This window comes from Vulpes vulpes, chromosome 2 (assembly GCF_048418805.1).
Source record: "Vulpes vulpes isolate BD-2025 chromosome 2, VulVul3, whole genome shotgun sequence".
Taxonomy (NCBI): domain Eukaryota; kingdom Metazoa; phylum Chordata; class Mammalia; order Carnivora; family Canidae; genus Vulpes; species Vulpes vulpes.
Genome location: NC_132781.1, coordinates 142,018,394 through 142,043,666, shown reverse-complemented (window position 1 = coordinate 142,043,666; position 25,273 = coordinate 142,018,394). Strand labels below are relative to the sequence as shown.

General features: G+C 36.4%; 1 protein-coding gene and 1 pseudogene across 17 annotated transcripts in view; both read left to right on the top strand.

Annotated features, from left to right (window-relative positions):
- Positions 1-24,710, top strand: part of CHD9 (chromodomain helicase DNA binding protein 9) — a 218,108-nt gene extending 193,398 nt beyond the window's left edge. For 7 of the 17 annotated variants that reach the window (XM_072750223.1, XM_072750224.1, XM_072750222.1 and 4 more), the window contains 9 exons: positions 1,707-2,615; positions 3,557-3,720; positions 5,075-5,347; positions 6,082-6,250; positions 12,766-12,905; positions 13,229-13,450; positions 15,087-15,215; positions 17,934-18,038; positions 21,195-24,710. In XM_072750223.1, coding sequence (XP_072606324.1) covers positions 1,707-2,615; positions 3,557-3,720; positions 5,075-5,347; positions 6,082-6,250; positions 12,766-12,905; positions 13,229-13,450; positions 15,087-15,215; positions 17,934-18,038; positions 21,195-22,076 — 2,993 coding nt within the window. In that variant the 3' untranslated portion in view covers positions 22,077-24,710. The remainder of the gene's footprint in view (positions 1-1,706; positions 2,616-3,556; positions 3,721-5,074; positions 5,348-6,081; positions 6,251-12,765; positions 12,906-13,228; positions 13,451-15,086; positions 15,216-17,933; positions 18,039-21,194) is intronic. The other 10 variants (XM_072750228.1, XM_072750227.1, XM_072750232.1 and 7 more) reach the window with 3 other exon arrangements.
- Positions 1,336-1,467, top strand: LOC112929678 (U4 spliceosomal RNA; annotated as a pseudogene).
- Positions 24,711-25,273: the final 563 nt, after the last annotated feature.

The window sequence follows — 25,273 nt, the reverse complement described above, 5'->3', positions numbered from 1 at the left end:
TACTAATGTTTGTATGGTCCTTGATGTCTTTTTTTAAAAAAAAAAAAAAAAAAGATTTTATTTATCCATGAGAGACACAGACAGAAGGAGAAGCAGGCTCCATGCAGGGAGCCTGACGTGGGACTTGATACTGGGTCTCCAGGATCACACCCTGGGCTGAAGGCAGTGCTAAACCATTGAGCCACCTGGGCTGCCCTTCTTTTTTTTTTTTTTTTTTAACTTTTTATTTTGAACTACTTTTAGACTTTCAGAAAAGTTGCAAAAAACTATAGAAGTTTCCATGTATATCTCACTTTTCCCCCCCCACATGTGAAATCTTACATGACTAATTATAGTATTATCAGACTTGGAAACTAACATTAGTACAGGCCCATTATAAACTGAATACCTAGTCAGATCTTAACAGTTTGCCACTGATGTCCTTTTTAGTTGTAGGATCCCACATTGTATTTCGTTAGTCTTTCCCCTTAGCTTCCTATAGTCTGTAAGAGACTCTCAGTTTTTCTTGTCTTTTATGACCCTGATACCTTACAAAAATATTGATCTGTTATTTTACCACAAATCCCTCAATTTGGATTTGTCTTATGTTTTCATATGATTGCATTGAGGTTGTGCATTTTGTCAAGAGTACTGCAGAAATGGTGTGTCCTTCTTGGAATGTACCATGAGTTCAGGATGTCAATATGTCCAACACTGATGATACTGCCCTTGATTGTTCGGCTATGTAGTCTATGCTGTTTCCCCAGTATAAAATTGCTGTCTTTTCCCTGCAGTTAACAGATATCTTTAGGAGATACTTTGAGATCACACAAATCCTGTTTCTCCTCAAACTTTTACCCATTGATTTCAGTATCCATGAGTAGGTCCTTGTAATAGTTTTTACTGTGGAATTCTGCTGCAAGCAGACTGTTGCTTTGCTTTCATCTGCTGATCAATTATTCATATCAGAATGGACTCATAAATACTTATTTAATTCTGTAGGTTGTAACCCAATACTGTCATTATTTTGATGCTCAAATTATACGAGCTCTTTTAAGTGGCCCCTGCATTATTTCAACAAATGCTTATCTTTCTTTTTTAATACTTCTAAACTGCCAGGATAGCAAAATCTAATGTTGAAACTGAACTAGCTCAAGCCATTACTTCACATAGCATTTGAAGTTTCTTCATTTCCCTCAAATTTAAAGAAAGCCTTTGGTGTTCCTTTGAGTTCACTGCAATGTACTGAGTTACCCTGGTGCAGCTAGGGTTTGTTTATAGAGTATGATTTAACAGTTTTAATTTTTACTTATAAATGATTCCAGTAAGTGTTCTTCTCTTTGATTAAAGCACAGAAGCTTTGTGCAGTGGCAGTATTGTAGCCAATGAGGTTTATCTGAGGCACGATTATTGCTAATTGATTAAGGCATAGATTAGTAAAGACATAGCTCATAGGGAATTTCTTAAATTCTTCTCTATATTCACATACTTCAAAAAAAACGTTATCTATCCTTTACTTACTTTCAGAAGATCCAGTGTTATGTGTATGTATTTTGGTACTTCTTTTTTAAATTTTTATTTTTTCTCATTTATAAATTTTAAAAAGAATTTCTGGAGATTACACACTAATACTGAGTAGATGTACATTTTAAGAAGTTGCATTATTTGTTTTAAATCTGTAACAAAGTGTTTTTGAGGTTAACGTTTATATTCTTGTTTTAATGTAGAATTGGTGGATCCAAATATTTTTATCCAACCAATCACAGAAGAACGTGCTTCTAGGACCTTGTATCGGATTGAACTTCTAAGGAAAGTACGAGAACAGGCCCTCCGACATCCACAATTGTTTGAACGCTTGAAGCTTTGCCATCCAAACCCAGACTTACCAGTCTGGTGGGAATGTGGCCCTCATGACAGGGACTTGCTCATTGGAGCTGCTAAACATGGGGTGAGCCGAACAGACTATCACATTCTTCGTGATCCTGAACTCTCCTTTATGGCAGCTCAAAGGAACTACAGTCAAAGTAAGATGGCTCATTCAAGGACTTCTACCCCACTTTTACAGCAATATCAAGTAGCACTTTCTGCTTCTCCTCTTACCTCTCTACCTAGGCTCCTAGATGCTAAAGGTATTATTCTAGAGGATATGAAAGTTAAAAGTGAAAATCTTAAAGAGGAGCCTCAGTCTTCTGAAGAAGAATCTATGTCTTCTGAGGAAACCAGGACACTAATAAAGTCTGAGCCTGTAAGTCCAAAGAACGGTGTTCTACCGCAGGCCACTGGAGACCAGAAATCTGGTGGAAAAGGTGAAACAGACAGACGCATGGTTGCAGCCAGAACAGAACCCCTAACTCCAAACCCAGCTTCTAAGAAACAGCGAGTCCACAAAAGAGGATCCGAATCTAGTTCTGAGTCTGACTCTGATTCTGAGAGATCATCCTGTTCTTCCAGATCATCTTCTTCCTCGTCTTCCTCCTCTTCTTGTTCCCACTCTCGATCAGGCTCTAGTTCTTCTTCTTCATCCTCTTGTTCTTCAGCATCGTCTTCATCCTCATCCTCATCCTCTTCCTCATCATCCTCCTCTTCATCTTCATCAGAAGAAAGTGACAGTGAAGAAGAAGAAGTCCAAAAGCGAGGTATATGCATAAAGTGCTTTTCTGTTTTATGACATTTCAAGTGAGAATGAAAAGAATTTGGTTCAGATAACTGAAGCATGTTGAAAATGGTTAACTTAAATTTTATACGTACAGATTTGCATAGGAAGCACTAGTGAAAAGGGAACTAGAATTACTGGTGCACATACCTCTATTCAATATTCAAGGTACTGCAAAATGGGTTAGTCAAGCAGAAATTAGGCATTTTACACAATAATTTTAGTTCCTTGTGATCACCATCAATTTAATGTTGCATTTCTTCTGAACAAGTTGATCAGTAAACAAATCAGGATCGTATTCTATAACAGCCATACTTAGCAGCTATCTACTCAGAGCAATAGAGGATAGGTATGACATCTTGCCAGCAGAGTGGTGTTACATGGCTCTCTCCTGCAGGTGTACTCACCACAGCCTGTAGTTCAGGTACAAGGCAATGAGTTGACATTGAGTGGGCACAGGAGCCAGAGTCTCTTGTAACAACTCTATGGACACAAGTTTCAGGGTTGCCACAAGGACGTGGCCAATTATAGGAATCCCCTCCTTGGAGAATTTTAGTATGCCTGTCAAGTATTTATGGTCCTCCCAGTCCAAATATAGTTGATCAGTCAGGAGTTTATCTGTTTCCAGGGAAGCAGACCTACACAATTAACTGAGGGTCACATTTTCATGCAGGAAGGGATGTTTTGTAAACCTCTTCCCCTTAAACTTCTTAGTGCTGCTCATTTTGCTCTTATGGTAATTTTTTAAACCATGAATACTTTATTGTATCCTAGGTGAGTTTTTCCTTTTTTTTTTTTTTTTTTTTTTTTACCATTTGTTTCACTTCTAAATTTTTCCTTTTTAAATATATCTAATTAAGATTTGAAAAGTATATATAAAATTGTTTTATGCAGTCTTTTTGAAACAGTTATAATTGTTCTCAGCAGAAGGTACCCCTCACGTGAAAGCCTATGATGAAGAAAGCGTCGCATCACTGAGCACTACCCAGGACGAGACACAGGATAGTTTCCAGATGAACAATGGGACGCCAGAGTCTGCTTACATCTTACAAGGGGGATACATGCTAGCAGCTTCATATTGGCCAAAGGTAAATGGATAGTGTCCTTTTGGAACAGATCTTTTTTTGAGTATTTTTGTTGCTTTAATGGTAGATATTCTTCTCATATGGAAAAATAAGTCACTGTAAAACGTAGGTGGCATTTTGGTGTTAGCATGAAAAGTATCAACTACTACTATCAAGTAAATAGGTCTCCTGGGATGTTTATGTTTCTCAACATAATCTTAGAATGTTTAGAATAAGAGATAATGAATGCTTACATTCATAAACAAGTTAATATTCAAGTATTTGTTTATGAAATAGGTGCTTTGAGCTGAGTCTCCTTAAATAAATTTACCATAGCCAATGGTGACTTAGAAAAAAAGTTCACTTAGGTACATGTGCTTCCAGTGGCAAAAGTTCAGGTTGGATTCATATAATTCTTCTGTCAGTATGTGGCTAGACTAGTGTAAGAATACTTAACCTTTAGGAGAATTCTACTCAAAGCACATGGGTGGTGCAGTTGCTTCAGCATCCAACTCTTCATTTCCCCTCAGGTCATGATCTCAGGGTCATGAGATTGAGCCCCACATGGGCTCTGTACTCAGCATGGAGTCTGCTTAAGATTCTCTCCCCCTCTCGCCCTCCTTCCCCCATTGAGTGCACATGCTCACTGTTGCTCTCTAAAATCTTTTAAAAACTTTTTTTTTTTTAAGATTTTATTTATTTATTCATGATAGTCACACACAGAGAGAGAAAGGCAGAGACAGAGGCAGAGGGAGAAGCAGGCTCCATGCAGGGAGCCCGACGCGGGACTCGATCCCGGGTCTCCAGGATCGCGCCCTGGGCCAAAGGCAGGCACCAAACTGCTGCCCCACCCAGGGACCCCAAAAACTTTTTTTTTTTTTAAGATTTTATTTTACTTATGAGAGACACAGAGAGAAAGAGAGAGAGAGAGGCAGAGACACAGGCAGAGGGAGAAGCAGGCTCCATGCAGGGAGCCCAACGTGGGACTCGATCCCAAGTCTCCGGGATCATGCCCTGGGCTGAAGGCCATGCTATACCACTGAGCCACTCGGGCTGCCCTAAAAAACCTTTTTAACAAAAGGAGAACTCTACTCTTACCTAGTTCTCAGTTGTTTGAATTTTTACAAGGAACCTGTATTAACTGTGTAATTATAAAAATAAAAATAATGGAAGTCTATTGTATAATATTTTTGAACTCCAATGGAAATATGTACTTGAATTCTTACAGAATTATGATATGGGTATGCAACTGTGTATATATACCAAATGTATATATGTTGTACTGGGATTATATCCATCAAGACCCTGAGCCATTTCATCTCCAAAGGTCTGTGGTCTGATTGTTGAAATCACACTTTGATGTGGCATGCTCTTCCAGGACCGTGTGATGATCAATCGGCTGGACAGTATTTGTCAAACAGTGCTGAAAGGGAAGTGGCCTTCAGCTAGAAGAAGTTATGATGCCAACACAGTGGCTTCTTTCTATACCACAAAACTGCTGGACAGTCCTGGCGCAGCTACAGAATATAGCGAACCTGGTGTACCCACTCCCCCAGGTGCCGGTGGTAAAGAAGAACATGATCAGTCAACACAGATGTCAAAGGTGAAGAAGCATGTACGAGAAAAGGAGTTTACAGTGAAAATCAAAGACGTATGTTTATTTTTATTGCCCTAGGACCCGATTGCGATTACGTGTGCAGCATGCTTTTTCTGCAAGTGGCTGCCTGCTCTCACTCTTACTTCCTTCACATACTTGTTTTCTGGTATTTGGATTGTTTTCTTTTTGAAATCCAGGTTATTAAACTTGAATATTCTACTAGAAGGATCGTCATTAAATATGTTTCTCTACCTGTACTTCTGAAAATAGTCCTTCTGCCAATCAAGAATGCTTTTCTTAAGCAGTCTGACAAACTCTAATTGTTTTGATTCTTTTATGTAATACTTAAGTGGTATGTCGGTGTACTTTCTCTTTTAAACATTTAGCATGCCCTGTTATCAGTAATATTTCATTTCTCAGTATGATTTTTGAAGCTAAATTGATTACTCCATGTCTAATACATGGGTAACGTTCTCTGAAATGTCATCTGAATAATGTACTTAGAAATGTATGTCCGAAGCTGATAGTACTAGTCACATGAAAAACTGTTTTGCTCAGAAAAGTGTATATAGTACCTGGATTTTTTTCTTTTAAGGTGGAAGACTTAATATTCATTATAGAAATGAGTTGATTTTTTTTCTTCTTTAGTTGATTTCTGAATAAGAAGAGAACTTGATTAATGTTTCAGGGTTTTTAATTCATTTTTTTCTAAGTAAAAAATTTCTCCTAATAGCTGAAATGAGTTTTTTTTTAATTGTTTCTTTCTTGATAATGGTGTTTGTTAACAGGAAGGTGGTTTGAAGTTGACATTTCAGAAGCAGGGGCTTGCTCAGAAAAGACCATTCGACAGTGAAGATGGTGCTCTGGGGCAGCAGCAGTACCTCGCTCGGCTTCGCGAGCTACAGAGTGCATCAGAGACCAGCCTCGCCAATTTTCCCAAATCCATGCCAGTATCAGGTGACTGTGATGATGATAATTCCCTTAGCATGAAATACTTCTGCTGTCATTTCCAAATTCTCTTTTATTTATTCTTCTATTAAAAATTAATTTGTCCTCTAATGTTGAGGTCTCTTTTATGTCTATAAATATATAATTTTAGGTCTTAATAAAAACCTACTGGGACTTTTAATCTGATGTTTTAAAGCAGGGTGCAATCTTGTTTTGGGGTCCTAAATATTTGGGTAGAAATAATCTGTCAAGTAGTTTTATATGGGTAAAAGTTCCAACAGCATTTTAATATGAAAGCAGATTGTGAATGTGAAGGCAAACACCGAAATCACATATTAATGGTGATTAGTGGAGGAAGTTAAAATGAGAAGTTCTGGAAAGATTTTAGAGACAGTGTTGTCCAGTCATCTACAGGATACGGGATTGTCATGACTAACCCTGAAAGATAACCCTTCAGTCTCATGGAATATTTGCAGGAAAAAAGATTGTTCCTACCTTAAACAGCCCTTTATATTACTGGGCAGCTCTGATTATCACAAAATTTCTTCTTATTTGGAAGCAAATTTTGCCTGCAGCTGGTTTTCCTTAATGATTGAAATTCTGTCTTTAAAGGTATCACAGAATCAAGCTATTCCTGTCTATATGATAATCTTAACATTCTGAAATCCGTGATCATATCTTCTCCTCTTGGGACTGTGTCTTTTCTAACCTTTTGATAATTTGAATCAACAGTATTTACTAAACGCCAAATTGGAGCTATGTGTTGGGTGCTCTATAGGCATTGAGGAAACCATACGAAGTTTGTTTTGTTTTGTTGATCTTGGGCTAATGTGCTTTAATTTGTCTGTGTTCCTTTTAAAGTGTAGGACCAAAAATTGAGAATTTTACTTATGGCCAGCTGAATCTTTAAAAGTACAAGTTGTCAATTAAAGCAGATTAAAGACTTGAATTTCTATTATACCTTCCATTTACATAAGGCTACAGACTCTGTTTCCGTATTCTAGTACCCCCAGTTGCCATGCAGTACTTGGAAACATTTCACAAATTCTGTTGTGCTTGTGCGCAGTGTATGGAATTCCTATGATTTGGGAAAATAATGCTTTATTATAAGTGTTAAATTGATAACTATTCCCAATTGCTACTATCATGACTTTTTAATTATAAATTACAATTAAATTATAAATTAATATCATCAGCATTACTTGGTCTCTTACAGATTCATTAACCATTTGTTGTAATTCTCTAGTTCCTGGATTTTCAGACACGTGTAGATTGCAGTTCAAAATAAGTCAGCCAGGGATCCCTGGGTGGCGCAGCGGTTTGGCTCCTGCCTTTGGCCCAGGGCACGATCCTGGAGACCCAGGATTGAATCCCACGTCGGGCTTCCGGTGCATGGAGCCTGCTTCTCCCTCTGCCTGTGTCTCTGCCTCTCTCTCTCTCTCTCTCTCTCTCTCTCTCTCCCTGTGTGACTATCATAAATAAATAAAAATTAAAAAAAAAAAAGTCAGCCATGCTTCTGTTACTGAAGTATAACTTCCCCAAACTGTGCTTTTCATATATTTAGGGAGCTCTTTTTTTAATAAGAAAATGGGAATAGATGGGGAAGATAAGCTATGGACTTTTTTGAGTAACCTACTTGGAGTTTAGAAATACCACTGCTTGGGGCATCTGTCCCCAAGTTAGTTAAGCATCTGTCTTCAGCTTGTTTTCTCTCTCTCTTTATCTCCCTCTCTCTCTCTCAAATAAATCTTTATAAAAAAAAAAAGAGGGGAGAGAGGAACTGGGTGATGGGCATTAAGAAGGGCACATGATGTAATGAGCACTGGCTGTTATATGCAACTGATGAATCACTGAACTCTACTACTGAAGCTAATAATATAGTAGATGTTAATGTAAATAAAATTTTAAAAATACCACTGCTTGTACTCTGATAACTTGGGTTTTTTTTAAGATTTTATTTACTTATTCATAAGAGACACAGGCAGAGGGAGAAGCAGGCTCCATGCAGGGAGCCTGATGTGGGACTCAATCCTGGGATTCCAGGATCACTCCCTGGGCTGAAGGAAGTGGCTCAACCACTGAGCCACCCGGGAATCCCTGTACTCTGATAACTTTACTATAAAATGGAATTGACATTCCTATCATCTGAATGTTTTATTTCTGTTGCAGCTGAAGGATGTACAGACTTTACCTTTAACTCTTAGATAAATAATAATATCTTTAATAGTATGAGCAGTAATTGTAACACAATCTGCAGCAATACAAAATATTTAAAAGCTTCAAGCATTAAAACTAGATAGAGTTATTATCTAAGCATCAGTGCTCATCCATCTTGCTAACTGCAAAAGTGAGGGGATCCCTGAGTGGCTCAGCAGTTTAGTACCTGCCTTCGGCCCAGGGCATGGTCCTGGAGTCCCGGGATCGAGTCCCACGTCGGGCTCCCTGCATGAAGCCTGCTTCTCCCTGCTTCTCTGCCTATTTCTCTGCCTCTCTTTCTGTCTCTCATGGATAAATAAAATCTTAAAAAAAAAAAAACTGCAAAAGTGAAATCTAGATTTTTCTTCCAACATGGATCTTAGGAAATCTGTTAACAATTTTTTGCCTTACGTTTCTTATTTGTGAGACAAAGAGTTGGGGTCGGAGAGTGGTAGCATTGTTGGGTAGATTAAATAATATATGCAGACTGACTACTATGAAGCCTGGCACTTAATTAGATGCTAAACCTATGTTAAAATCTAAACCCCACAGGTTTTAGAATTAGATACTAAACAAATTAGTATAATTCTTAATATCCAAAGCCTAAGCTCTTTTTACATCTATGTGGGTACCCTCTGAATTTAATCTGAAAATTTCAAGTAAAGATACAAGTTGAAATGTAATTTAATTAATGGAAGGAATAGTAATATAGCATAAATTACAGTAGGACAAAACTAAAGAGCTCATTAGAGAAACTATCTAGAATAGTGAGCAGAGGAGGATGATAGAGTTGCCAAACAACCTGGGATTGAATTCTCTCATTTACCAGCTGTGACATTGGGCCAGTAACTTAATGTTTCTGATCTCATTTATAAAATAGGCTTAATAATACCTCTGTGTTTTGTGGCTTTGTTTTTGTGAATTTAAGAAAACATTTTTTAAACCTAGTTCAGTGTATGGTACCCAGTAGGCATTCAGCAAAAAGAAGCTATTTTTAATATTGTTATAATTACATCTAAGATGAAGACAATACAAACTTTTTAGAGTAGATTAGGTTAAATTTTCCATTTCGGATTCTAGCTTAAATCAGTAATGTTTCTAAAAATCACTCAGAATAAGTCAAGGTAGCTGGGTTGTTTTGTTTTTGTTTTTTACGAGAACTTATTTATTTGAGAGAGATAGCAAGAAAGAGCACAAGTGTGTGGGGAGACAGAGAAGCAGGCTCCCCACTGAGCAGGGAGCCAGGTGCAGGGCTTGATCCCAGGACCCCAGGCTAATAACCTGAGCTGAAGGCAGATGCTCAGCCACCTGAGCCACTCAGGCACCCTGGAATCTGGGGCCTTTTCTTTTTTTTTTTTAATTTTTATTTATTTATGAGAGAGAGAGAGAGAGAGAGAAGCAGAGACATAGGCAGAGGGAGAAGCAGACTCCATGCACCAGGAGCCCGACGTGGGATTCGATCCCGGGTCTCCAGGATCGCGCCCTGGGCCAAAGGGCGCGCCACCAGGGATCCCTATCTGGGGCTTTTTAAGTAAGAAAAGAAAGGAAGGAAGATATCACAATAGTATATAATTGGCCACATAGAATATGTTTATGAATGGTCAGATAGGATATGTTAATAAACGTACAGTTTGTATACAATTGTATACAATTTTTTTACAGTTTTTAAATTACGTTTATTTAGCATATGTACACATAAAAGAAATCGCCCTCTGATCCCACCCAGCAGAAAACATGCACAAACCCAAGGTATATGTGGAGGGAAGGGGCCCCAGCCCCAAGTTAGTGGTTGGGATGGTGCAATCCTGGGGGTTCCAAGCCCCAGTCAGGAGAGGGCTGGCCCAAAGTAGTGGGCAGTCCCCCTGCTGCCAGCCCTAAAATAAGCGTGCGCCATAGCCAAAGGTCTGTTTGAGGCCCTCAAAGTAGTACCGCTGCCAACCCTGACCTCTCTTCCTCAGGGGCAGGGATGCCTCTGCCTTCATGCACAGCTCAGTCTCTCCATTCTTGTCAAGGAAGGTCAAGGTGATGGTAGCAAAGTGCCCTTCTGGCCAAGATTTGTATAAAAATTGTATACAATTGTACACATTTGTATAAAATTGTGTTTCCTGAGGTAATTATATTAAATACTTTCTTATATAATATTGGAATAGCAATAAAGGGAAAGTAAAAAAGAAATGAAAGACACTGTCTGCCTTTCAGTTGCTTGGTAGACAAAGACCTACATGTTAAAATATTAGTCATTAAAAAAAACAAGATAATATGTTTTGCTACACAATGCAGTATAGTTAAAAAATACTGGAGAAGGGGAAAGTCTCTACTGTCTAGAAACTTAGGCAAAGTCCTGGAAGAGGTAGAAGTGAATAGGATCTATAAGAGGAAGACCAAATAATGGCCTTTCTGGAAAGTGACCTTCATGGCAGAGAAGGATTAGCAGCAAGGAATAGTATGGACCAGAGACTTGATACTATGGTTTTGTGATAAGACTGACCTAGCTACTGTGTGAGTTCCTACTGGAGAGAGATTTGTATGAAATCAGAGCCTGCTTAGAAAAGGTGAATGAATCTAGATTATAGGCAGCATGAAAACTGAGCTGGGACAGGGGTTGAGGGTTATGTAGGAAAGGGGGCTGATGTAAGGTATTTCATTCATATTAGAATGAATAAGAAACCATGAGAACTTATAACATAGAATACTTTTAAAAATGATACTTTGGGAAAGTTGGTTTATTATAGCTAAAATATATGATAGTGAAAATATTTTCAAATCATATTTATAATATTTCATTGATCTCCTTACAATAAAATTCATTTTGTAGATAATGAAAGGTTTTTTTTTATAAAGTTATATCATATTCCTATTGTGCTTTTATATGCAAACACAGTTTTTAATCATTGTAAGTAGCTATTCCTTACCATATGAATTAAGGTGCCATTTTGAAACTGAGGTGTGGTGAATGTAAGTGGCTTCCATTAGGTTACATGACCAGCCAAAGGGCAACTCCTTATTCAGGGATACACAGGACTTGCTCTAAAAATTCTCTTTGATTGAAAAAGCATTTCTCACTATAAGCTGTGAACTATTTTAAATATCTCATCCTTAATATTTTCTTTTTTTTTTTAAGATTTATTTATTTTAGAAAGAGAGTGGTTGGGAGGAGCAGAGGGAGAGGGAGAGATTGTCTTAAGCAGACTCTACACTGAGCACAGAGTCCAACATGGGGCCCAGTCTCATGACCCTGATATTCATGACCCTAGCTGAAACCAAGAATCAGATCTTATCCAGCTGTGCCACGTAGGCACCCAATATTTTCTTCTAATAAGAGAGTTGTAGATTTTGTACTTTTTGAGGACAAGAACTGCATTTAACTCATCTTTGAACCATCATAGTACCTCATACCTATGTACAAGCTATTTGATAAATGTTTACTTATTGGGAAAATTGGCTGAATGCATGGAACTATTAGATTCATACCTCTTACATTTTTATTGAGAGTCTACTGAAATGAGGAATGATAAAGGTCAGTTTAATTTGGCAACTAAAAAGTTAGTGATATCTTAAAATAGTTTAAAAAGGCTGGCATGGGAAATGGGAACACACTATGGGACATTGAGAAATGAGTTGGTCATGAAAAATAGGAGTATATCAAAGACCAACCTTTCAAAAGTTTTGAAAGTTATAAAAAGGCTGAAAGAGGTTTATTTTTTGTTGACATGGGCCATGTTTTTAAGTTGAGGAGAAGACTCTAATGCAAAATAAGATATTTTGGCACAAGAAAGTGAAGATACTTGAAAATAATAAGCTTTCAGAAAAGGTAGAAATTAGGGGCACCTGGGTGGCTCTGTTGGTTAAGGATCTGCCTTCACTCAGGTCATGATCCCGGGGTCCTGAGATTGAGTCCTATGTCAGGCTCCCTGCACAGCAGGGAGTCTGCTTCTCTCTCACCCTTTACCCTCCCCCCACTCATGTTCACTTGCTCAGTCTCTCTCTCAAATAAATAAGATCTTTTTTTGAAAAGGTAGGAATCAATAGGTTCAAAGAAAGAGGAGGGATTTGTCTTGTATATGAGAAAGACATGTTTCTTCCTCTAAAATGGAAAGATAGGTGTGTGAATATCAGAGTAAAAAATTTGAAGAGACAAATCAAAAAGTGGCTTTATAGTTCTCCAAGTTCTTAAATGAGGAATAGGAGTGGTTTTAGCGCAAAAATTACTTGATGTAGGATATGTAAAATAAGAACTAACACTTTCATATATTTAAAAAACTTTCTGCTTTTTATTTGCTTAAGATTTACATTTTGATCACTATTTTGCATTTTTTTAATATGATTAGGTACTTCCATTCAGTCAACCCTTGGTGCCAATGGAGTTAGATTAGACAACCAGCCCATAGTCAAAAAAAGGCGGGGAAGGAGGAAGAATGTCGAAGGTGTTGACATCCTCTTTTTTAACAGAAATAAACCACCTAATCATGTAAGTAAAAACTACTGATCCTTGAGTCCAAAATTCAATCCTAGTAAATATATATGTAGCTGCTTTGTGAGCATCTTATAGAATAAAAATATTAATTAATTCTGAAATTAGATATTTTTGGATTGTATCTCAGAGGAATCTAACACTGCCCAAGATTCATAAAAATTTTAAATTTGAAAAATATAGCAAAATTTTATTTATTTTTTTTTTCAGAATTTTAAACAACTTACTTTTTTCCTCTTCAAAAAGACTTGCTTTTATTGGACCAAAAATCAAATGATAAAGCATTGAAAATAGTATTTTCATTTGGTGTTTTTCTACAGGTTACTTTAGGCTTAACCACCTCACAGATTTCTACAGGGATAAATCCAGCACTGTCCTATACTCAACCTCAAGGAATTCCTGATACAGAAAGTCCAGTTCCAGTTATTAACCTCAAAGATGGGACAAGACTTGCAGGCGATGATGCGCCAAAGAGAAAGGATTTGGAAAAATGGCTTAAGGAGCATCCAGGTTATGTGGAAGATTTGGGAGCTTTTATTCCTGTAGGTGATGGCTTATAAATCTTGTTATATTTTATTTTTGTGGTTTATCAAATCTGCAATGATGAAGCATACATTTTTACCCACTTATGTAAATATGTGTTCTGCCCAAGAGTAAGGAAAATGAGCAGAAAAAAATATGATCATTTTTCCCATGATACAACACAGTGCCATTTCCATTTTTCCATTCTGCATTTAATAATAAAAATTGCCTCCAATATACAGAGTACTGTGTTAGATCCAGTGAGAGTTGTAAAGGTATAAGATTTCCAGTCCTTTTCCTCAGGGAGTTTATTTTAAAATACTAATGATCATATTAAACAAGAAGAGTTTTTTTTTTTTTTTTTTTAAAGATAGCACTATAAGGCGTGTTCATAAAACAGCAGCCAGTCTGATATTGCAGGATATGTGAGAGATTGAGTGGGGTAAAATAGTAACTGGATAGAAAAGTGAATTTAGGTCCAGGCTCTGATGGGATGGGTCTGCCATGCTGAAGAGTGAGCATTCATCTCTTGCAATGTTCTCATTGGTCAGAAATAGCTATAAACATCAAGCCCTGCTTTGTTAAGTTGTAGAGGTAAGCGACATGGTTTGATGGAAAGAGTTTCATTGCCAGATACTACCACTTGCTGGTTGCATGATCTTGAGGAAGGTAACCCCTCCACACCTTGATTCCCATTTGTAAAATAATAGTATCTTTTAATATTGTGAAGATTACTTGAGGGGAGATAAGCAAGACTATTAGTGAGATGAAGAGAAAAGCCCCAACTAGCACAAACATAGATTGTATCAGCACAGAAAAAAATCTGATATTTACGATGAAATCTATCAGGAAAAAAAATAAGGAACTGTATGATTTAGAGGAGGCTGCTCCAGCATTATTGGCAACTCCTTCAAACATTAGGAACACAGTGGTCTGTGAGAGCATTTAAGGAAGGACCTCATTTCAGGAACCAGAATGCATGCAGAATGATAGTGTTTTGATCATATGATGGCCTTGAATATTTGTTTAAATATATAAGGAAAAGATTTATGTAATCCTTTTTAAAGTCATATTTAATATTTTATTATACTGTTGACCCTTGAATACCACAGGTTTGAATTGTGTAAGTTCACTTAGACTTTGATATTTACAGTACAGTACTGAGAATGTATTTTCTCTTCATTATGCTTTTCTTAGTAACATTTTCTTTGCTTGAGCCTACTTTGTTGTAAGAATACTGGATATGATATAAATATAGCATATTACATATTTGTTAATCAACTGTTTATATTATCAGTAAGGCTTCTGGTCAACAGTAAGTTTTAGGGTAATTGAATTATATGTGGATTTTCGACTATGTAGGGGCAGTACTCCTAATCCCCATGTTGTTCAAGGATCAACTATATTAAATATTAAAATATTTAAAGCTTAAATATTTTTAAATTATATATTTTTATATTATATTTTTAAAGTGTAACTAAAGAGTAAATTCTTTAATATATTAGATATATATTGAAGGTAAAATATATGTATCTTCAATATATGTAATTTATATACGTATCTTTAGTATTATAGAATTAAATTATTGGATCAGCTCTTTTATACTGTTTGCACAAGTAAGGATTTTAAAGCAATTTCTTTGGTTATATATTTTAGAGAGTGCAGCTCCATGAAGGGAGGCCCAAACAAAAAAGGCATCGTTGCAGAAATCCTAACAAACTCGATGTTAATAGTCTTACTGGAGAAGAACGTGTTCAACTGATTAACAGAAGAAATGCCAGAAAGGTATATATACATTTATTGTTAATCCTTTATATTTATGAGAACTTAAGAACACGACTTCATTATGGAATATTTCCTAACAGACATGGAAATGGGTTAAGACTAGCAGCTTTGTGGGAAAAGACACGGACTATAATTTCATGCAATCTAACTTCAGTTCCCACATTTTTGGCTAAGCTGTGGAATAAAATAAGCAAGTCACTTTACAACCTGTGCCTAATCAGTGTGGCACTACAAAAGGACACTACCTTCAAAGCAGTGGTTCTCAATAGGGGGCAGTTTGGTCTTCCAGGGACATTTGGCAGTGTTTGGAGACATTTTTGGTAGCTACAACTTGGGAGGTGAGGAGATAGGTATTGGGGAGATAGCAAGCAAGGAGAAGAATGCTGTTGACATCTAACAGGCAGAGGTTAGGATGCTGCTAAACATTCTACAGGATATGGTACGGTCCCTCACAAGACCCATCCAGAATATCCATGGGGCAAAGGTTGAAAAACTGATGAAAGAGGTGCTATTCTCATCAAGCCATTGGAGATTTACAATTTTTTCACTGTAATTTCCTATTAGATGGCCATAAAGTATCTTGTTCCTTTAAATTAGCATATTACATAATTTTCTGACAGGTGAAAATGAAATGTCTTAAACAAAGATCCCTAAACAGAATAAGGGCACTGTAATATTTCTCTTTCTGCTTTTTTGACTGATGAATGCTAAGAGTCAGTTTTTGCAAATTCTGTTTCTAAACCAAATGTTCAACATTTGTTTCCCCAAATTATTTTTGTTTATGGATTGATAGATGTCTCCTTCACCTCAAAAGTAAATGATAGAACACCTGTGGCACTCTTTTGTAGGCTTATAGAGCTGATGTTTTTATTATGTTTTTTTATGCGGATAAGCATGTAACAAAATAAAAAAGATGGCCTCAGAATAAGAACAGAAGATTTCTCATTGAGTTTCTTCACTCAGAAATTAAATTACCTTTACAATTGTTTTAAAATTGTTATGTGCACCAATTCATTAAAATTAATACTAATTTGTCCCCAGTTTTATGGAGAGAGCTTATTCAGCTTTTGTTAATGCTTTAAAATGATGTCATAGGGAGATTAGGGAAAAAAACAAGATGATGTTTTAGTAGCATTTTACCTAATTTTGTGCTTACATAGATGATTACAAATATTTGCACTTCATCTTATAACAAAAGTTAGCATTAGCAGATATGAATAAATTAGTCTTAGCCAATTTTAAGGAAATGAAACAGTTTCTTATCTTTATCTGTTAGGTATTAAACACTCCTAATCTTATCTTTAACTGTGGTAACCAGACAAGGGGCCTGTTCATTTTCCTTAATTTGTAGTTATCTATTGTTCTGAGTCTCTAACATATAGGCTTAAGGATTGAAAAGAATCTACCTGCTGAATCCCCCATAAACCACCCACAGGGCCTCCATTTAAATTGGAACTTAATGAAAGGGATAACAAAAAGGAGAAGGCAACAGAAACCATAGAGACTAAGACTATAGAAAATACTAAAAAAGAATACTTCTAGGTATTATAAATGACCATATTAAAATCCTGTCTATATCCTATCAAGAAATAGTATATACTCAGAGAGGTCTGGAAAGAGGAATTACAAAGTACCTTTAGACTCTAAAGGAACATTGAATTGGTAGATACGAATCATTTAAGTTTTAAAATATTTTAATTTTCTACTGATTAGTATATGTAGTTTTTAAATCTTTTCATAATGTGATTAGTTGGTTATATCACTGTTCACATTCCAAAGATGTTTATATTTTTATACTTCAGGGTTTTTTTGTTTTTTTTTTTTTAATTTTTATTTATTTATGATAGTCACAGAGAGAGAGAGAGGCAGAGACGTAGGCAGAGGGAGAAGCAGGCTCCATGCACCGGGAGCCCGATGTGGGATTCGATCCCGGGTCTCCAGGATCGCGCCCTGGGCCAAAGGCAGGCGCCAAACCCCTGCGCCACCCAGGGATCCCTACTTCAGGGTTTTAATTTATATAATAGATAAGAACATGAGTTTGTGAGACCAGAGTTTGAAAGCTGCCCCTAACGCCTACTAGCTGGCATAGGTGACTTGTATAAGTTCTCTGAGGCTTAATTCCTTCATTTGAAAAACAGAAATAATACTATCTCAAGGATATAGTGAGAACTAAAATAAATTTACATACTTAAAGTCCTTAGCATGACACTTGGCATATAATCAGAAGAAGAATTTATTATTTGTTATGTGCCAGATGCTATCCTAAGGCACTTAAATTGTTTCATTTTATCCTCATAAAACCCTGTGAGGGAAGTGTTATTCTAATCGCCATTTTACAGATCAGAAAACTGAGGTTCAGAGAGATTTCCTGGTTTATCCCAGGTCACATAGCTGGTAAGTTTGACTCCAGAGGGTATATGCCCTTAACTAGGATATATTGCTTATCTAGAAGAGCAAGTAAATGGTAGTTATTCATTTTATTATTCCAGTCACTTTACTTAAAGCATTTAAAATTTACATTACCATGTGTCTATATAGGATATTAGCAGCACTTTTGGCTTATGGTAGTCCTTTTTAATATAGTAGAGAATGTCAAAGATGATTTAAGAAACACCTGTGTTTTAAGGAAATAAACTCTGTATAGCCCAGAATAAAAGCAAGAAATATCTTCATATTTAATAGTGTTTTTAAGTGTCTAACAATCTTTTTTATTTGCAGGTTGGAGGTGCATTTGCTCCTCCTTTGAAAGATTTATGTAGATTCCTGAAAGAAAATTCAGAATATGGAGTAGCTCCTGAATGGGGAGATGTTGTTAAGCAGTCCGTGAGTATTTCATAAATACTAACTCACACATCATCTTAAAAATTAGATGCCATTTAGTCAGACTGAGAAAGACAAATACCATATGATTCCACCCATAAGTGGAGTCTAAAAACAAAAAACAAAAAGCAGACTCAGATCTATAAATGCAGAGAACAAACTGATGGTTGCCAGAGTGGTGGTAGGTGGGGAGATGGGCAAAATGGATGAAGGGGAAATGGAGGTACCGGCTTCCAGTTATGGATGAATAAATCACGGGAATAAAAGGCCCAGCATAAGGAATACAGTCAGTGATACTGAACAGCAATGTACTGGGACAGATGGCAGCCACACTGTGGTGAGCGCAGCATAATGTCTAAACCTGTCAAATCACCAAGTTGTACACCTGAAATTTAATATAATGTTATGTGTCAACTGTACTCAAAAAGGAAAATTAGCTGCCATTTAATTATATCAGAGATGAAATTTTAAGAATTAACAGAATAATGTGTAAACATGTGCCAGTGTTGAGTTGACTGTTTTTATTTTGCAGTACACATTGCAAATTACTCAGATGCTTATTGAATTAGATTGCAGAATCAATATGTACTGATCTGTTTCTATTTTAATCTCTAAGATAACTATTTGACCAAGGCCATAAAGAATAACCAAAGATGTGGGGAAAGAAATATATAAGGATATTCATCATAGTATAGTAGTAAAAAATTGGGAATATATGAATAGCCCATTCATATATTGGAAAGCTGTGCCACTGCCGGTGCCATAGCTTAGCTGATTAAAGTGCCTGTCTAGTAAACTGAAAAACTGTGCCACTGTGCATAAATTATATCAGAAGAACATCTAATGACAAGGGAGAAAAAGGTCACAATATGTTAAACGGGGTAGTAATTAAGCTCTTGGAAAAGCAAAGCCTAACTATGTGGTAAATGCTAAATAAAGAACAGCTATTATTTCTATAAGCGTCCAAATGAAGAGGGCAGGCTATAAACTATGTTCATTGTGATTCTATTTATTTTAGAAATGAAAAGTGGGAAGAATTATAGTCTGTATATATGCACAAGGGAAAAATGAAATATACTTCCTAAAATGTTAGCAATGGTTTCTCTGAGTGATAAAATTATGGATGATTTTTTTTCTTTGTATTTTTTTCATTGTCTTGTTTTCTGCAGTGAGCCCTAGTGCTTTTGTAAAGAAAACAAATAAATTGATCAGTTCAAAATGAGATTTAAAAATAGTACCATGTAAAATAAAAATATATTTTAAAAATTTAGAAATAAAAATAGCACCATGAAAGGAGCACCTAGGTGGCTCAGTTGATTAAGCGTCTACTTTTGGCTCAGGTCATGATCTCAGGGTCCTGGGATCAAGCCCCATGTGGGGTTCTGTGCTCAGTAGGGAGCCTGCTTCTCCCTCTCCCTCTGCCATTCCCCCTGCATGCTCCCTCTCTTGCAAATAAATAAAAACTTTTTTAAAAAGTAAAAAATAAGAATAGTATCATGAAGGTCTTTGAAACTGCTGTCTAGGGGGGGTCTGGCTGGCTCAGTTGGTAGACTATGCATCTCTTAACCTCTGGATTGTGAGTTCAAGCCCCACCCTGGGCATGGAGCCTATTTTAAAAAATAAAAAAAGAGAGGCATTGAAACTGCTGTCTAGAACTGCACTGTCACAAATAGTAGCCACTAGGCGTATGTAGCTGTTGAGCACTTAAAATGTGGCTGCCTGAATTAAGGCATATACATATTATTATATAGTAAGTATAGAACACTGGTTCAGGATTTTTTTTTAATATAGTTAACACACCATGTGACACTAGTTTCAGGTGTACAACATAGTGATTTGACAAGTTTATATATTATGTTATGTTCACCACAAGTGTAGCTACCACCTGTCTCCATACAGCCCTATTACACCATCACTGACTATCTTCCTTATGCTGTGCTTTTTATTCCTGTGACTTGGGGAACCTGGGCAGCTCAGTCAGTTAAGCATCAGACTCTTGATTTTGGGTCAGGTCATGATTCCAGGGTCATGAGGCCATGTCCCACTTTCGGCTCTGCACTGGGTGTAGAGTATGCTTAGGATTCTCCCTTTCCCTCGGCCCTTCACTGCCCGCCCCCCCTAACTGGAGCCTGTGTCTCCCACTCTCTTTCACTCATTTTGCTCATCCCCCCACCCTGGTTTAGGATTTTGAAGATAAAATTTGGAAAAAATAGAAAATATATTTATTTTCATAGATTACATATTGAAATAGTAATGTTTTGGTTAAATTGCGTTAATAAAAAAATTGTGTTAAATAGACTATATTACTAAAATTAATATCACCTGTTTCTATTTTACTTTATTTTTTTTAAGATTTTATGTATTTATTTATGAGAGACACAGAGATAGAGGTGGAGACATAGGCAGGGGGAGAGGCAGGCTCTTCTAGGAGCACGATGTAGGACCCAATCCCAGGACTCCAGGATCACGCCCTGAGCTGAAGGCAGACACTCAATCATGGAGCCACCCAGGCATCCCTATTTTACCTTTTTTTCATGCAGCTACTAGAAAATTTTAAATTATGTATATAATTTGCATTATATTTCTGTTGGACAGTGCTGATCTAAAGGTTCTAAATTCCCATCACTTCTAGGAGTTCTGAGCACAGAAAGTCATGGGAGAATCATTTGAATGTTTTCAGCATGGCTTTATCTCCCTTATTCCCATTATTCCCAAAGTGACAAAGATTCACATGAAGAATATCATTGTAATCTTAACCTTTTACTTTGTCTATCCTTTCCTTATTGTTCTTCTAGCTTGGAAGATGGGCACTTCTTTAGTCTTTTAGAGTAATTAGTGATGTGAAACATGTAAGGGTGTGGAAGTAACCCTCATGAAAAAATGCCTTTGGACCTTCTGTTTGCTAGAACTCTTCTACAAATGTATGCCTCACAGTATGGAAGAAAGCTAGAGACCTCTTTCTGCTCTCTTACCCTATGAAAAAATGAGAAGTGGAAGAACTATTTCAAACCACTACTTATAATATGAAACTGGCTATTTTTTCCATAATTGGTTATGTTCTATCAATACAGACTAAAGTTCATGAATAATTACCGATCTTATTGGGATAGCTATTAATTTTATTCTAATATAGCTATTGTTGCTGATTTTTTTTTTCAGGGATTTCTTCCAGAAAGTATGTATGAGCGTATTCTCACTGGTCCTGTTGTGAGAGAGGAAGTCAGCAGGCGAGGGCGACGGCCTAAAAGTGGAATTGCCAAGGCCACAGCGGCAGCAGCGGCAGCGGCAACTGCCACCAGTGCGTCAGGCAATCCTTTGTTAGCCAACGGATTACTTCCAGGTGTGGATCTCACAACCCTTCAGGCCTTACAACAAAACCTACAAAACTTGCAGTCCCTGCAAGTAACCGCAGGGCTAATGGGAATGCCTGCTGGCCTTTCTTCTGGAGGAGAAGCTAAAAACATGGCCGCCATGTTTCCCATGCTGCTGTCAGGAATGACTGGCTTACCAAATCTGCTGGGCATGGGAGGACTCCTGACAAAGCCTACCGAATCTGGAACAGAAGAGAAAAAGGGAAATGACTCAAAGGAGCTAGAAGGAAAAAAAGAAAGGACAGAGAGTCAAAATTCAGAGAATGGGGGAGAAAACTCTGTGTCAAGTTCTCCTTCCACATCCTCTACTGCTGCATTAAATACAGCTGCAGCTGCCAACCCATTAGCTCTTAACCCACTACTGCTATCTAATATACTCTATCCAGGGATGCTGCTCACTCCAGGCCTTAATCTCCATATGCCAACTTTGTCCCAGTCCAATACTTTTGATGTACAGAAAAACAAAAACAATGACTTAGGCTCATCTAAGTCCCTAGAAGTAAAGGAGGAAGATTCTAGAGTTAGAGATCAGGAAGACAAAGGGGGAACTGAACCAAGTCCTCTCAATGAGAACAGCACAGATGAGGGTTCAGAGAAAGCCGATGCTTCATCTGGATCTGACAGTACGTCATCGTCATCCGAGGATTCAGATTCTAGTAACGAAGACTGACTCCCAGACTGCACTTAAATTATGAACTGATTTTGGATTTTTTTTCTTTAATTATGAATTGTAAATACCCCAGTGTTGAGTGCATCAATAACTTACTGACCGAACATTTCAGTTATTTGTTTAGAAGTGCAAACTGCTTTCAGAGACGTTTTGCATGTAATATTTCTTAAGATCCATAAGTTTCTGAACTCGTATGTACTATCAAATACATAAAGGTGTAAAATTACAACAAAAAGGCATTATAATTTTGTTGGGGGTTAATTTTATGAAAATTATGCTCAATAAGAGTTGTATATTTAATATATTTGCAGTGAACACAGAATACTTTATGCATATTACTGATTTAATTTGAATATAGTTTTACAGCCTCCTTGACACCTATAATTTACAGATCAAAACTCAGCAATAATTTGGGCAGCTAATGAATGTCATGAAAGCTGTAGAATCTACATCACCATCCATTGCTTTAATTACATGAAAATGCTCTAGTGTTGTGATGCACTGCTGACGTTTCCAATTCAGGTACAAGTGTGTTTTAAAGAAGAAATAAGTTTCCCAATCAGCCAATTTAACTGGCTACCTGTTACCTCAGCTGAGTTAGTTTAGAAAGTTTACATTCGTTTCTAATTCTATACTTGTTTTCAGGGGTTTTTTAAACACATCCTATATATCATGTTAATCTGGCAAGAAATAGGACTTGCTTTTTGCTGAGCTTAACTCTGATATCAGTAAAATTAAGTCATAAAAGAATCTTGTGTCATGTGATTTTGGCACCCTCTAGACATACTTAGTTTTACTTATTCAAAGTTTGGCCTCCTATAAGAAATCATTATGTCTCCAATGAGTAATGTCTGTTTCCAGGGTTCAGAAAAGGCAAACTCATGATATACCACTGAGAAGAACCTTCCACACAGCATACTTCATGTAAAAGAAACCGTTTGTTTGCTTTATTTGTGTAGATTTCTATTTGTGTTTTATGTCATGGAAATATTCCAAGATTAACAGATCCTAGTGATAAAGTAATATGCAGAATAGTCTAAATTCATTTCTTTTTTGAGTTTCTAGGTATAAGCAGACTAAATGTTGCCCAGAATCAGTGTTGGGTTGTCAGTTTATATTAAATATACTGAGTTGGCCCATTTTGAATATGCACTTTGAATAATCTCAAAAAATATATACAAGCTATACCCGTAAACCACAAAAATGGAGCCCAAGGCTTCTGATCAATTTCTTAGAACCCTTTCTCATGTAAAATTTGTCCGATATTTGATTTGTGATACAGTTTCTTCTGCTAAAGCTGCTATTAATTCCGACAAGATGTAGAGATCCGCAATCACTTTCATGTACATTTAAAACAATTAGGACTGAATTGGACATAAAATATCATTTACACCCTAAGGAGAGAAAGATGTTAGCATTTTTCTGGTACTTGAATAAGTCAGTGATAAAGTTTGCGAGGGAGTAAATTTAGGGGGGGAAAGTACCCCACTTCTCTCCCACAGGAAAAAAAAAATAACTTTCAGTGCGTTTTGATAGCACTCTGTTTTGTCATAAATCCATCAAATTCTATTGGACTTTCCCAGGTCTTTACCAGGAAATTATGTTTCTGTATGTAGGATAACTAATCCCTTATTATAGAGACAGTGTTATATGTATTTACAAAATCATATAAGTTCCATCAAGATTGTATTGACTTTTTTGTATTTTTCCCAAAATAGTACTTTGAATTGATAGTTCTTTATGCAATGTCTTAGCAATAGTCACTATAATGCCCATCCAGGAGAAGTGGGTAGTAATTCTTCATCATGAAAATGATATATTACATATTTAGTATCTTCCCTTTGCAGTATTGCACTTTTGTTTAACTAGAATACACCTATGAGATAGCCAAAGTTTTTCAAACACAGTTAACTTAGTTTGCAGGTGGGGTATTTCAACACCATCCATATTTCCCTCTCTCCCTCTAGTTCTACCCACATAATCTTTATTCCTTTCTTTCCCCCAATTAAAAAAAAAAAAAAGGGAAAAAAAAGCCCTAGATCTTGTCACTAAAAATCTAATTTATATCAAATTTATGAGATAAAGTATTTTCCTAAGTATGATCAAATGAATTTGGTTAACATCTTAGTGATTCTCTTTCTATGTAATAAGGCAATTGCAGTTTTCAAAGCATTAAGGCTAATACTAACTTTAAACTTTCTCTTGGGTTTCAAGACACTTCTATTTAGTATTGATTGGGGAAAAGTTGTCCAGCTGTCAGCTTAAAAAATGCAAATATGGTTGTGTAAAGTTAAGGGTTATAAGGAAAAAAAAAATCAGTAGAATTACATAATACTAAAGTTGCAGTTGAAAGGATATCCAAGTATGTGTTGGTAGTTACTAAAAGAATTATAGCTGTTATTGCCTTGTATTTATAGCCCTTGTTTCAGGTTTCATGATTCAAGTCTTAGTCCAATTTTTCTTTTGGACATTTGCAATATTTACCAGTTGTGTTTTGTGTAGTCTGAATTTGCTTTCTGTAGTTGAGCAAACGTCTTAAAAAGTCATTTGTAATTTATTAAATTACTTTCTATGATGTTCTATAGAGCAAATGGAAGTTTAATTATTTTTTATTAAACATATTCTTTGACTACCCATGATGTCAGCCTCTGTACATGACAATACTCCTTTTTTTAATTGACTTTTATCTGTAATTTATCTTAATTCATTTGTGAAAGCAACCATAGTCCTAAATCTCTAAAAGGAAAGTATACCTCGGAAGAATTTTTAAAAGACAGAAGTTGGCCATAACTATATTCACAATATCATTATTTCCTTAACTTTTCTTCTCCTGACCTTTAAAATTGTCCAGAAAGATGTACATAACCTCATAAAGGAGTATATTTTGGATATCAGTGATTATTTCTCCCCTTGGTCTCAAGAGTCTTTCCTAATTCATCACTATTGTTTTCAGTGTTTTTGTAAACATGAAAGAAATTTAGTATTCCCCTAATTAGAAAGATAGAACAGTAGAGTCTCATCATGCACTCATTTAACTTGGAACCCATTCAACTATACTTTCATGCTTAGGAAAACTTTGTTTTTGTACAATATAGCATGTAAACACAAGCCAACTACTTTGTCTAGTGCTCACCTAGAGGAACAGTAATCTATCTGTACCAGTGCTAGAGGAAGAACTGGCTATGTTAGATGTTTTT